Source organism: Hyaena hyaena, unplaced genomic scaffold, assembly GCF_003009895.1.
Source record: "Hyaena hyaena isolate Hyena2069 unplaced genomic scaffold, ASM300989v1 scaffold_54, whole genome shotgun sequence".
NCBI lineage: Eukaryota > Metazoa > Chordata > Mammalia > Carnivora > Hyaenidae > Hyaena > Hyaena hyaena.
In genome coordinates, this window is record NW_024080685.1 from 3,225,668 (window position 1) to 3,240,429 (window position 14,762).

The 14,762-nt window shown below is 35.9% G+C and overlaps 1 protein-coding gene across 1 annotated transcript in view; it reads right to left on the bottom strand.

The window, feature by feature from the left end:
- Positions 1-404: 404 nt before the first annotated feature.
- Positions 405-14,762, bottom strand: part of NUP54 (nucleoporin 54) — a 29,881-nt gene continuing 15,523 nt past the window's right edge. Inside the window, exons 7-12 of the mRNA XM_039230973.1 lie at positions 13,763-13,817; positions 13,227-13,320; positions 7,655-7,762; positions 3,863-3,982; positions 3,479-3,589; positions 405-1,039 (exon numbers count right to left, since the gene is read on the bottom strand). Coding sequence (XP_039086904.1) covers positions 911-1,039; positions 3,479-3,589; positions 3,863-3,982; positions 7,655-7,762; positions 13,227-13,320; positions 13,763-13,817 — 617 coding nt within the window. The 3' untranslated portion in view covers positions 405-910. The remainder of the gene's footprint in view (positions 1,040-3,478; positions 3,590-3,862; positions 3,983-7,654; positions 7,763-13,226; positions 13,321-13,762; positions 13,818-14,762) is intronic.

Below are 14,762 nucleotides of genomic sequence, written 5' to 3' on the forward strand. Positions count from 1 at the left end.
CTGCCCCTCCACTGTTCATACTCTGTGTCTCCCTCTTTCAAAAATAAACATTTTTTAAAAAAAAGGTTAGCATTGATAGATTTTCTGTAGGGTGGAAAAATAAGACTTAAGACTAGAATTCTTGAATTGTGATTATGATTTAATACTTGTGAGGACATGGCTATTTTATTTTCTCAGAGCCAAATAAAGCATCAGACAGAATTATATAAAATTACAATCAAGAATTTATTTTTTTCATTGTTTTAGAAATAAAAAGTTCTAAAAAACAAAAAAGTTGCAAAAATGACATGTAATTTTGTTATATCCTAATTGCTTAAGTGTGTTCTGTAAATTCCAAATAAGTAAAATAATATAAAAATATATTTTCAAATCTTTATAGAATGAAAAGAAAACCACATTAATCGTTAAATACTCTTGGATTTCCTTTATGCTTCCCACAGATGAATTCACAAATATATAAAAACTGACATACATTTACATTCTGAAATACAAAGCTCCAATAGCCAAGTAGTTACAGTTTATTTTGTTATGTGCAAAGTAGGTATTTCATATTTACTTGCTATGGAAAGCAGAGTATAGGCTCACTGGAGAATAATCATTAAACACTGATTAGTTTTAAGAATAATGCTGCTGTCAAAATGTACAGCAGCACATATTTTTCATAATTATGTACTTCTCTTTTACAGTAACAGCTTTCAGGTATAAATCTTTCAAAGGCTATCTTTGAAGAGCTGTGAAGTGGATATTATTTCAGATCTGATGAAAAATAATATGATAGTAACCTCCTCAAAAGCCAGGAGAGGATTGTTTTGCTTTTTCTCCCCTCCATGTGGTCAGTTTCATTCTGAAGAAAGGCCTGATGTTGCAGGAAGATGCATTTCACAAGCCCTTAACAAAAGCCTGTGAATTGTCAACTAAAGACACCCCCTCTGATGTGGATGGTTTCATTCAATCCATGTTCTACCAACTTTATATCTTCTAGGTCATCTTTTATGATGCTAATCAAGTGGCTAAGGCCTTCCTGTTGTTGTTTCAAATGCTAGAAGGAATTTAAAAAATATATTAATATATTAACCTATTAAACTTCAAGCTACACACAAGAAAATACTTTTTTCACTATTTTAGTAGCAATACAGCACTTGGTAGCTGCTATGAATAGAGTGGACATGTGTATTTAAACATTCATACACATTTCTATGACCTATAGTAACAAACTAAAAAAACAATAAAATCAAATGAACAGTATTTTCAGTAGAAATTTTAAAGATATATATTTTTTATATTAAAATAGAATCCAAGGAGGTACTCAAATATAGATGACCAGCAAAATAATCATTCTGAAAACTACAAGTGTTTATGTTTTGAAGAACCAAGTATATAATGATAACAGTGAAAACTACAATTGCTAACATTTTTAAGTATCCAAGTGTTAAGGCAGTTTTTCAGAGCTTCATGGCTGTTAACTAACAAAATTCTTTTAAGCACCCTTTGAGGATGTCATTATTACTGCTTCTCTACAGATACAAGAATTGAGATGCAGGTAAGAAACCTGCTCAAGGTCATAAACTAGGTGATGAGCTGTGATCCAATTCCAAAACAACTGTTCATGTTACTCTAAATTTTATTGCATAAATAATATAATTTTTCACCCCAATATACTGGAATCTTTCTCAGCTAATTTTTTGTAGTTATTTACAGTGGAATATAATCAAGTGTATGTTTATGTCCCTAGAACCTAGGAGCCAAACTGGATTTTTAGTTGTATAAAATGACAGTATCCACTCTAAAGCACATAATAAAATTGGATTTGTAGATGACAATTACAACCATCTAAAATCCTCCGGGCCATGACAACAACCCTACCTAATATGTTCCTCAAAATTTACCATATTAATGCCTTTAAATACAATTACTGGTTGGACGGCTTTCATTAAATCCATCTGTATTTATAACTGAGGAACATAAGCTAGAGCAGTACTTTCCAAGCTTTTCATATCAGATGAGCCTAAAAGTGGTTGGAGTAGTTCTGGCCATCAGACCTCCACCTAGGTCCCCTGAGGGCCGAGGAGATCAGTAATTGGTACATACTTACAATTTATATGTGGTACACAGGCTGGGAATAGAGGACAGAACAGTTACTTCTCAAATTGTAATGTACATGCAAATCACTCTATGATCTTAATAAAATGTACATAAGTAGGTTTGGAGTAAGGACCGAGATGATGCATTTGTAATGACCTCTCATGCTGTTGCTGGTGCCACCTACAAATTGAGTAGCAGGGTACAGGGAACTCTGGTACATCCACTAACTGAATTCATCTTTATTATAAAATATACAAAACACAGAAATATCCATTTTAACCCTTTTGAAAAATAAACAGTTCGGTAACATTAGTATATTCACATTCTGCAAAATCGCTAATCTATTTTTAGAACTTTTTCATCTTCCCAAATTCTGTACCCATTAAATACTCCCCATCCCCCTCCCCTCAGGCCCTTGGCAGGCACCATTCTACCATGAACTGGACTACTCCAGGTATACTATGTAAGTGGAATTATACAATATCCTTTTATTTAAAAAAAATTTTTTTTATGTTTACTTTTGAGACAGAGAGAGATACGGAGTGCGAATGGGGAGAGGCAGAGACAGAGAAGGAGAGGGGCGCCTGGGTGGCTTAGTCGGTTAAGCGTCCGACTTTTGCTTAGGTCAAGATCTCGCGGTTCGTGGGTTCGAGCCCCGCGTCGGGCTCTGTGCTGACTGCCAGCTCAAGAGCCTGGAGCCTGTTTCAGTCTGTGACTCCCTCTCTCTCTGACCCTCCCCTGCTCACGCTCGCTCTCTCTCTCTCTCCTAGAAATAAATAAAACATTTAAAAAAAAGAGAGGGAGAGACAGAATCCGAAACGGGCTCCAGGTTCTGAGCTGTCAGCACAGAGCCTGATGCAGGGCTCAAACCCACAAACTGTGAGCCAAAGTTGGACACTTACGACTGAGCCACCCAGGTGCCCCTACAATATCCTTTTAAACTGGCTTATTTCACTTGGCGTAACATTTTCAAGATTCATCCAAAGTGTTAGTTTCCTTTGTTTTTAAGGCTGAATAGTACTCCACAGTGTATATATACTGTATTTAGTTCATCGATTCATCTGTCTAGGGACACCTGAGTTGCTTCCACATCTTAACTATTGTGAATGCTGCTACTAAGAATGTTATGTGAGTTCCTGCTTTCAATTCTTTTAGGTATATATCCAGAAGTAGAACTGCTAGGTCATATATCAGCTTGTATGTTTAATTTTTTGAGGAACCATTTTCCACAGCACCTGCACCATTTTACATCACCACCAGCAATACACTAAAGTTCTGTTTTCTTCACAATCTTACCAACACTTGTTATTTACTGTTTTTTTGGGTAACAGCAAGCCTAATGGATATGAAATGAATTCTCCTTTTTAGAAGTGCACTCTAGCACTAGTGCACTTACCTGCTTGATTTCTCGTAACAGATCTGCATCTATGTAGTATCTTTCCTCAGATTTGACTGCTCCAAAATGATTCTGCATCCTGATTTGGGACATCAGTTCATTTAGTCGGCCCTAAAAATAAAACTGAGTCAAATTACAACTGCTAATAACAGCAACTACTTCTAAAAGAGAATCTTTTAAAAGGATGGATACTACTCTTATAAAGTTGTATAATTCTCTCTGTACATTATGTGAAACACTAACATAAGCCAAAACCACATCATTAAGAATCTACTTTAGAAAGGAAGTTTTGATTAAAGAGAACAAAATGATAAAAGCAAGTATACATAATTCCTCTTTTTGAAGACTAACAAATTCTAGCTGTACGGTCTTATAAATGCCTACCTTGAACTGGGTAGGTGCATTCAGTTCACACTGAATTGTATCTAGCTGAACTCGCAGCTGCTCTTCATCAGCTTGAATGGCATAGCCACTCTTCCTCTGAATTTCCTGTTTGATGAGGACCTGTATAAAGAAAATCCACCAACAATACCAACAGAATCAGGATTCTTTTTTTAGTTATGCAAGTAATTTTATTACAGTCAGTTGTTGAAAGAAACCAGCTTAATACACTAACAATATAGTAGGAATCTTAACACTTTGAGATTTGGATTAGGTTTGTCCATTTTTATTAAAGGCAATCTACATTAGTATATTGGTATGCCTCTGATTTGTTTTTAATGACTTCATGATTTGTCATGCATTAATAACCAATGCTTTACTCAGTTATGATCCTCCTACTGAGGGGTATATATTGTTTCTAGTAATAAACATTTATATAGAGAGATGCTGATCTAGACCCCCAAGAATGAGACTGCTGAGTTTAAAAGCATGTGTTTTCAGTCTAACAGAAACTGCTAGACTGTTTCACAATTTAAATTCATAAACCACATAACAGTACCCTTTTCCCTATACTGCTGTCAGCAATAAGTTATTTAAATTTTGCCCCAACTGATGAGTGTATATGGAGCTCACATTTTTTCTTTAATCTATACTTCCCTAGAAATGAAAGGAGCATCTTTTTGATAGTTAAAAACTACTTTGCATTTGCTCTTCTGTGAACTGCCTTTACACATTTTTCTCCATATTTTAATTGAGATTTTTGAAAAAATTTCTTTGTATAATACGAAAATTCACCATTTGCAAATTCAGTTTTCTTTCTCTGGTATCTGTCACATGACTATTGACAAATGGCTTCTGTTATCTTTTGCTTTGCAAAATTTTCTATTTAGTCTTTTATAGTTTCTGGCTTTCTGGCCAAAAATCTCTCCAATCTCTACAGTCATGAATGTAGCTTCATCAATTTTTTAGAGTTAAATCTTTAATCCACCTGTTTTTGTCTATAGTATGATACTGGAGTCCAGTTTTTTCCCCAGCCAGTTACTCTAGTATTATTTATTAAATAAACCAACTGAATTGAAATACCACCTTTACCATATGAAACTTTAACATACAGTGGGCATCTATTTCTGGATTCTCTGTTCTATTTATCTTTATTGTCCAATCTTATGCCAGTCCCACAATAATTTGTTACAGAACCTTTAAGACAGGTTTTAAAATCTTGCAAGTCCCCTTCACTATTTTTTTTGTCCTCCAAAAGCTATTCTGAAAACACTTACCCTTCTCAATTGATGAACTGAAAGATTTCTTGATCAAGTCTTTAAAAGTTGTAAATTTTCAAACTTTAGAAAGTGAATAGTAAATCTTCTCACCTATTTATGGTTTACATGTCATTTTGTAAAGACTTTAATTCAGATTTTGTACTTCCCTCATAAATTTATTCCTCTAAATATTTTATAATTTTTTCATCACAGTAATTGAAATATTTTCCTGTTTTCACTAATATGGTATGCTGGTTTCGGTACATTTATCTTGCATCTAGCCATTTTATCACGTTCTCTAGTTTTCTCCTAGAGTTTTTCTAGATACACAATCATGCCATCATCAAAAAGACAAATTATTTTCTGAATGTGATTTTAATCCTTGGCTTCTCTGAATAATTGCTGTTCATTTTTGGTAACAGTCTACCATTTTTCCTTTAATGTGCGGATTATGATAAATTATATGCTGATTCCCTGTTATAGAACCAACCCTGCATTCCTGAAATAAACCTTCCTTTGTCACAGTGTGTTCCTTTAGGATTTGATAAATTGGATTCTTTTTGCATTTACATTGCTTTTGGTCAGATTTATTGAGGTATAATTCACATATAACAAGTCACCCATTTTAGGTGCACAGTTATGAATTTTGTCACCATAATCAAGGTACAGAACATTTCCATCTACTCCTTGTAGTCATTGCTCTCCCTTTATTACCTGCCCCTAGCAACTACTGACCTGTTCTCTGTCCCTCATTTTGCTTTTTGCGTAACATCATATAAATGGGATCATGCCTTTTGTAGCCTTGAAACATGGCTTCTTTCACTTAGCATAATCTGCATCTCTATTTATTAGAAATGTGTACCAGTAGATTTTTATTGGGGGGTACGAGAAGCAGAGATGTAAAATAGTACAGCTGCTCTGGAAAAGTTTTTAGCAGTTCTACAAAAAGTTAGACGTAAGTTACCATATGACCAAGCAATTCCAATCCTAGATTCATATACCCAAGAAAAATGAAAACATGCATCCGCACAAATATTTGAACACAAATGTTAGTAGCAACGTATGTAATAACCAAATGGGGGAAACAACCAAAATGTTTATGAGTTGATGAATATTGGTATGGTCATGTAATAGAATATTATCAGCAATAAAAAGGGAGTAATATTACGTGCTACAACACAGATGAACCTTGAAAACACAATGCCACATGAGAAGCCAGTCACAAAAGACCACACCTCTTGATGCCATTTATGTGACGTGTCCAGAATATGCTCATCCAGAGACAGAAAGTGGTTGCTTGGACGGGGGGTTTGGGATGAAATGGGGAGTGATTGCTAATAGGGATGAAGTTTCTTTTTAGGGTGAGGAAAATGTCCTAAAACTGGCTGCGGTAATGTTGCACCGATGGACTATACGAAAAACCACCGAACTGTACACTTTAAATGGGTGAAATATATGGTGGGTAAAGTTTAAGAAGTTTCTCAATTTAAGATTTCTGCACCTATGTAGATGATTTTTTTGTAAAATTGAAGTCACCAAAATGCATCTATTTTCTCCAGCTCCCTAATTTGTTGCCCTGAATTGCATGTGGTGTTTTCTCATTCTGTTCTATCATCTATAGTAATGTTTCCTTTCTCCTTTTCCTTATTTGGACTCATGAGATGTTTAACCATTTCAAAGATCTTTTCAAAGAAACAGTTTTTTGTTTATTCTTTGTACTATGATTCATTTGTTTCACTCATTTCATATCTGTATTTCTCTCTCATTGGCTTCTCTTGATAGTCTCTAACTGCTTAAGATAAGTACTAGTTCCTTATTCTTTGCATTTGTATTTTAAAAAGAGAGCTTAAGGGCATCTCTGTAACTCAGTTTAAGCATCCGACTGAGGCTTAGGTCATGATCTCTCATAGGTTTGAGCCGTCAGCCCAGAGCCTAGAGCTTGTTTCTAATTCTGTGTCTCCCTTTCTCTGCCCCTACCCCACTCATGCTGGGTCTCCATCTCTCTCAAAAGTGAATATTAAAAAAAAATTTTTAATGAAAGCTTAAATGCTACAAATTTTATTCTACATACAGGTCTTGCTGTCTTCAATTGATTCTGGTAGCTAATGCTTGTTTTCATGACAGTTTAAAATTTCAGTTTTTGTTGCTATTCATGCTTTTACTCCCTCTTGTTAATTTTGAAGTTCTACTGTTTTTCATTCCACTGTTTCTTTAATGGTTATACTTTTCTAGCACTGAAAATCAAATAATTTTACTTTTATGAAAACTAGATACGTGCTTTCTATACACCAAGATGATTTACTTCTTCACGGCTTCTACCCTCTCAATAAGATATGAATTTTAGAATATATTTACTTTCTTCACCCACTCCTAGACTTCTCTTCTAACTCGTAGGTTTTACTGAGAAAGTCTATACTTCAGTTTCAAATTACTATTTCTTCCTTTCAGTGTTTATGTTCTCTATCCCAAAAATCTCTATCTGGCACTATCACACATACAGTCTTACAGGTATTCAAAAAAAATTCTAAATCACTACCTGTAAAGTTCTATGGGAAAGGTCCATGAGTTTCCTCTTGTACTGTGCAATTTTGGCCATAGTTGTGGTTTGATTCTTCTGTAATTCGCTAATATCTTCAGATATGATCTGTTTTTCAAAACAAAGTTTTGAAGGGGAGTATAGACATCACAAATATGTATCAGGTTTACTGTATGCAAAGTCTGATTCTAAGATGAGACAGAGATTCATCTTTCAAAATACAAACACCTCTAAATCTGCCTTTATATTTCTTCACGTCTATGCACCTAACATTAAAAAGTACCATTCAAAGGCTTCTTAAGAGCTCTGGGAAATTTAATGATGAGACAAAGTGTACAGAAAAACAAAACATATACTTGAGAAATATTAAGGAACAGGACAACCAACCAGCCGATGAATGGAAAAAGTTATCTATAAAGTCACATCCAGGAGTGGCCTTAATAGACAATCTGAAAAGCATAATACAGTCCAGTATTCAGTGAGTAATTTAGAGTGATCAGAGTGGAGGAGAAAGGAAGGATATTTATTATACAACCTAATATATTTTTATGCCTCTGCATCTTGGATTTGCCCTTTGGCGTGTAATCATACTGTTCCACTTTATGAAGTCTTAACCTTACAAAGTTAAAAATGCATTGCATTAAAGCTACCCAACCTGAATTAATCCCATAATTGTCAACTATCCTAATTAATCATTCTGTGGCACTGGCGGGAGCTGTTAAAAGAGGATAAGAAGATTGTGCAAGACGTTTTAGTATGTCCACATGGACATATCACCTTTTAAGAAAACTTTCCAGTGACAGGTCATGCTGAAGGAACAAAATTAGGTGGACCATGTTTTATATTACATAATCTAGGCACTTCTACTACCCTTGTTTTAAAAAGTTGGCAGGCTTCCAGACACAAGAGTAATACAGTGGTCTTCACAACCAGCAATAACTAAGAGAGTTAGAAATGTTTACCATTCAGTATTTATTCACAAACACTAAAGCAATCTAAGGAATTAACCCAAGAAAGAAGGCATAAGGTTTTTTAAAATTATTATTTTTTTAATTTAAAGTTCATTTTGAGAGAGAGAATTCCAAGCAGGTTCCATGCTGGCAGTGCAGAACCTGGTGCAGGGCTCAAACGCATGAACTGTGAGATCACGATTTGAGCCAAAATCAATTGTCCATGCTTAACCAACTGAGCTACCCAGGTGCCCCAGAAGGTACAAGGCTTTTAAAGAAAATACTTAAAAATGGGGCACCTTGGTGGCTCAGTCAAGCATCTGACTCTTGATTTTGGCTCAGGTCATTATCTCAGAGTCGTAAGACTGAGCCCTGCATCCGCACTGGGCATGGAGCCTCCAGTACTATAGCAGTACCCCCTCTTTCTGTCCCTTCCCACTACCTCAAATATTTTTTTAACTGTTTCAAAAGACTAGCTCAATGAGTAAAGAAATATAATGTGTTCATAATGGAATAATTTATGAAGATTCAATTATCTACAAATAAGTCCAACTAAAATTCTAGCATTTTGAGAATTAGATTCTGAGACTGTTATAGAACAGTAAAAATCCACAAAGATGAAACAACTCTGAAAAGAACAAAGATCAGAGATTCACTCTACCACACTGAGATACACTACAAAGCCACAAAGTGTAAAAAAAAAAAAAGTGAAACTGATTTAAGAACAGAATATATCACATATACATAGATGGGAATTTGGTTGGGTAAATTTGCTTTGCTAAGTACTGGGATGTTATATAAGTCACACTGGATATTATTTATGGATGATACTTGCAAACCTGACCCACTAGAGAAAAATAAAGTTGGGTTTGTACCACTTCCTGTACAAAGTCAAACTCCACGAAGATAGAAGAACCCAATGTGGAAGGTTAAACTGTAAATGTTAGAAGAAAAAAGTAGGAGATGAGACCTTGGAGTGAAGAAAAACTTCTTGAGCAAAATCCCAAGAAAAAACACAAGGCAAGAAACTAGTGGGTATCGTTACATTAAAATTAAGGTTTTCTGGGGCACCTGGGTGGCTCAGTCGGTTAAGCGTCCGACTTTGGCTCAGGTCATGATCTCACGGTTCATGGGTTCGAGCCCCGTGTTGGGCTCTCTACTGACAGCTATGTCAGAGCCTGGAGCCTGTTACAGATTCTGTGTCTCCCTCTCTCTCTGACCCTCCCCTGTTCACACTGTCTCTCTCTCTCAGAAATAATAAAAAAAAAAAAATTAAGGTTTTCTATTCAACTGAGGACACCAAAAGCTGAGTTAGCAGAAAGGTGAGAAAGTAGACATTCGTAACAATTAAGTCAGACGAGGGATTAAAATCTAGAGTAAACCATGAACTCCTGAAATACAGTAAAGATAAATCTAACAAAAACTGGGGAAAGATACTAACTTTTTAAAAATGTTTATTTTTGAGAGCAAGAGAGAGGGAGAGAGACACAGAATGTGAAGCAGGCTCCAAGCTGTCAGCACAGAGCCCAGTGCAGGGCTGGAACTCACAAACTGTGAGATCATGACCTGAGGTGAAGTCAGAGGCTTAGTCAACAATGTTTCTTAAAGTAGGCTCCACACCCAGAATGGAACCCAACGTGGGCTTTGAATTCATGACCCTGATGATCAGGATCTAAGCTGACATCAAGAGTCAGAAGTCTAACTGACTGAGCCACCCAGGCGCCCCAAGACAGGAAAAAATTTGATTCTGGACAAGATGGACTTAAGTATATGTCACTCTATCTCACCTATAGAATATAGCTATAAAACTTAAGATTGCATGGGCAACTATTTGAAAAATAAATAGTGGCAGGATTAGGGAAGGAGACATGAAGTACCACTGAACTGGTGGTGAGGTTACCATTTCCCCCACATCTGGCATCCCCCACTCGTTTCAACAAAACCCAAAACTGAGAAGTGAGCATAATGCTACAACTCTAAGAAAAGCCTTTTAGCTCTGATGGAGGAGATACACTGTAATATCTAGAGGCTTCCTCAGCTCCAGTACTACAGCAGTACCCCCTCATCCATACATCCCCCATGCCTGGAACCATGGATAGTACCAGACCCTATATATACGATGTTTCTTCCTACAGGTACACATACCTGATAAAGCTTAATTTATAAGTTAGGAATAGTAAGAGACTGACAATAAAATGGAACAATTATAACAATCTACTGGAATAAGTTATATGAATGTGGTCTCTCAAAACACTGTACTGTACACTGTTCTTGTGATGTGAGATGATAAAATGCCTACTTGATGAGATGAAGTCAGGTGAATGACGCAGGCATTGTGACTACTGACCTGATGATTCATCAGAAGAGGATCATCTTCTTCCAGACTGCAGTTAAGGGGGAAAACCACTGTACTAATTCGGGCCAGATAACTGCTGCAGTGGCATGGTTCTGTACACAGCGGGATGCTGCTCAGCATCCTCGCCTCATCTCAGTCGATGCCTGTAGCACTCACCCAGTTCTAACAAGCAAACAAGTCTCCAGACCTTGCCAAACGTGCCTGGGGGATAAAGCACCAAAGCACCACCGCAGTTACCACCACCTCCCCTCTACTGAGAAATGCCCTAGGGCAATCACTTAAAGAACTGAAAGGAGAGGGGCGGTGCCAGGGTGGCTCAGCTGAGTAAGCCAGTAAGCCTCCGACTTCAGCTCAGGTCACGATCTCACAGTTCGTGGGTTCGAGCCCCGCGTCGGGCTCTGTGCTGACAGCTCAGAGCCTGGAGCCTGCTTCGGATTCTGTGTCTCCCTCTCTCTCTCTCAAAAGTAAATAAAACATAAAAAAAAAAAAAAAAATTGGAGAAAAGACAAACCCACAATTCTAGCTGGAGACTTCAACTCTCAGAATAGAACCAGCAAACAGAAAAGTCAAAAGTATAAAGAACTGACCAATTACCAACTGTATCTCACTGACACTAACAGAAAACTTCACCCAGAACAGCAGAATACACATTCTATTCAAAGGCATGTGGGTTAGAAACCTTAAAAAGAATTGAAATCCTACAAAGTTCTCTGACCATAATAGAACTAGACTAGAAATCAACGGGAGTAAAAAAGAAAATTTTCAAAGATGCAGAAATGAAACATACTTCTAAAATAATCTATTAGTAAAAAAGATCCAACAGTCAAATAGAACTCCCAAGATAAATTAGAAAATAGCTTTAATGCATCAGAGATGAAAATATAACTATCAAAATTTTAGATAAAGCAGTGCCTGCAAGTAAATTAATAGCACTAAAGTGCTATATTAGGAAAGGTCTCAAGTTAGAAAAAGAAGAAGAACCAAAGCAAGCAGAATAAAGGAAATGGTTAAAAACAGAAATTAATGAAATTATTAACAGAATACTATTGAAAAATCAGTGAAACCAAAAACTTGGTTCCTTAATAAGATCAATAAAACTGACAAACCTCTGCCAAGACTGACAAAAAAAAAGGCAAGTAACAGCCACTTCAGTCTTACTTTGAAGAACTTTGGTCACACCCTATTTATAGTACTATTGCAACTCATTTGAAAAGTAATGTGGATAAATTCATTGTGTCCAGGCTAAGATGATGAAGGCCCTGGAAATCATGTCACGTGAAAAATCATGCTTGGGGGCACCTGGGTGGTTCAGTCGGTTAAGTGTCCCAACTCTTGGTTTCAGCTCAGGTCAAGATCTCACGGGTTGGGAATTCAAGCCCCACATCAGGGCTGTCAGTGCACGGTCAGTGCAGAGCCTGCTTGGGATTCTCTTCTCTCTTCTTCTCCCTGCCCCTCCCGCTTGCTTGCTCTCTCTCAGAATAAATAAACTTAAAAACAAAACAAACAAACAAAAAAATGCTTCAATTTACAGCCAGAGAAGGGAATGGAATATTAAAAAGGAAGAATTGTTCAAAAGAACAATGTTCAAATATCTATAGTGCTATCATAGGAAGCACAGCGATCACCTACAAAGCAGTGCCAGGGAAAATGGGTGTAAATTATACAAATACAGATACTGGATCAATGTAAGAGAATTTGTATCAATTAGAGCTAGCTGACAATGACATGGGTTGCTTCATAAAACAGTAAGCTTTTCACTCTTCAGTCTGAATGAATATGTTATCAGGATTTCCACATAAGAGAATGTGGAGGTAACTTGTAAGAACTTTCAAGTATTTGATTACTAGGTCTACTTAATAAAACATCAGATAGATTTAACCATTCAGTAATTTAAATTTGCTTCACTACAATTATACTATGCCAACATAAAGAATCGTAATTGTGGCTTTCATTCTGGTAAGGCCTCATAAATATAATTGTTCAATTAAGAAAATAATATGCATTTTCTGGCTGGAAATGGAAATTACAACCTAACAGCAACGCTAAGGAGCAATTCTAAATTCATTGCTAAAATGTATCAAAACAGATTTACACATTTTGGAAGCTCTATATTAAGTAGTTGCACAAAACTATGATTGTTAATTTGCAGTGTACACTATTTTTTCCCCTGTAAAACAAAACAGTAATCCGCATGGTAAAAAGAAGTGTCTGTAATTGTAATCTCTTTTACTATTGCCAAAAGCAGAGAATGAAGGTAAATGCTTACATCTAATCTGGTCTGATGTTGCTTAGTCATCTGATCTTGAACCTTCAGTCTTCGAAGAAGTTCTTTGAAACCCACCATGGGTACCGGAATTAACCTGAAAAATCCCAAGTGGTCAATTTTCATACCTTAACTTAAGCCTTTTACTATTATTACAAAGTAAAAGAAATTAGGGTTTTCGTAATAACATTCACATAATTTCACAATAAATTTTGAGGGTTCAAAGGCAGATCAAGGTCTACGGAATCAATCATGTTAAACCACACAGATTTTATTTGACCTCCTTACTTTATTTTACAAATGAGGAAATAAAATCAGTCAGAAGCTGTATTTTTAAAAACAAGTAGAATTAGGGGACTGGTACTCAGATTTTAATGTTTACATTACACTACACTGCCTTACCGGTTAACATTCTTTAAAAAGCAGTGAAACTGAAATTCACCTCAAAGGTAAGAATTCTAATTAATAGTTGGCATTTGTTTGCTTCCCTAGTAGCAAATGTTAGTTTTTATATGAAAACAAGATGAAGATATACTTGCTTTTCAGAATCAGGGTTATCCACCTTGGCTTGTTCCCAGATAATAGGATCAACACCTACCAAAAAGACAAATATTTTTTTCTGAAAAAACAAAAACAAAAAACTATTCTCCATTTTCATATTTGTATGGGAAAGGCCTTCCTAAAATAAGACAAAAAACTCAGAAGCTGTAATAAAAAGGCCTGTCAAACATGACCACTACAAAAAACGAAAATTTTTGTAGGATAAAGCTTAAAAAAAAATTACAGATTGAAAGAAAATACCTAACACCTACAGGAAAATAGGTTACCCTCCAGAATACAGAAAGAGTTCCTATAAATCAGAAAGGAAGACAAAAACATCTAACAAAGTGGGCAGGGGTGTCAGAGTGGCTCAGTCAGTTGAGTGTACAACTCTAGATTTTAGTTCAGGTCATGATCTTCTGCTTGGAGGGACTGAGTCTCATGCTGGGCTCCATGCTATGAGCAGGAGCCTGTTTAAGATTCTCTCTCTCCCTCTTTCTGCCCATTCCCCACTTGCACGCACAGTCATGCTCTCAAACAACCATTAAAAAAAAAGTATTAAATTTTTGCAGTCCGAGTGGCAAGATTAAAAAGATAACCTCCACTATTGCAAAAATAAATCAAAATGAGAAAATATTAGAAAAATTAAAAATGAGAAAAAAACACCTTCATGTTATGTTTACAACTTTCTTTTAAGAGCAATTTGGCAGTATCTAACAATACATAAACTATACATAATCTTGAGTCAAAAATTTCATTATCAGAGATCTGAAGAATACAGATCTACATGTTCTAAGACATATTTATATTTACAAGGATGTTAACTGTTGCATAGTTTATAATAATGGAAAGGTAAAAATGACTTAGAAGTGAAGTATGGTACATCCATGGTATTCCATGTAGGTTTTAAATTTTTTTTTTTTAATTTTTTTATTTATTTCTAGCAGAGAGAGAGAGATAGCGTGAGCAGGGGAGGGTCAGAGAGAGAGGGAATCACAG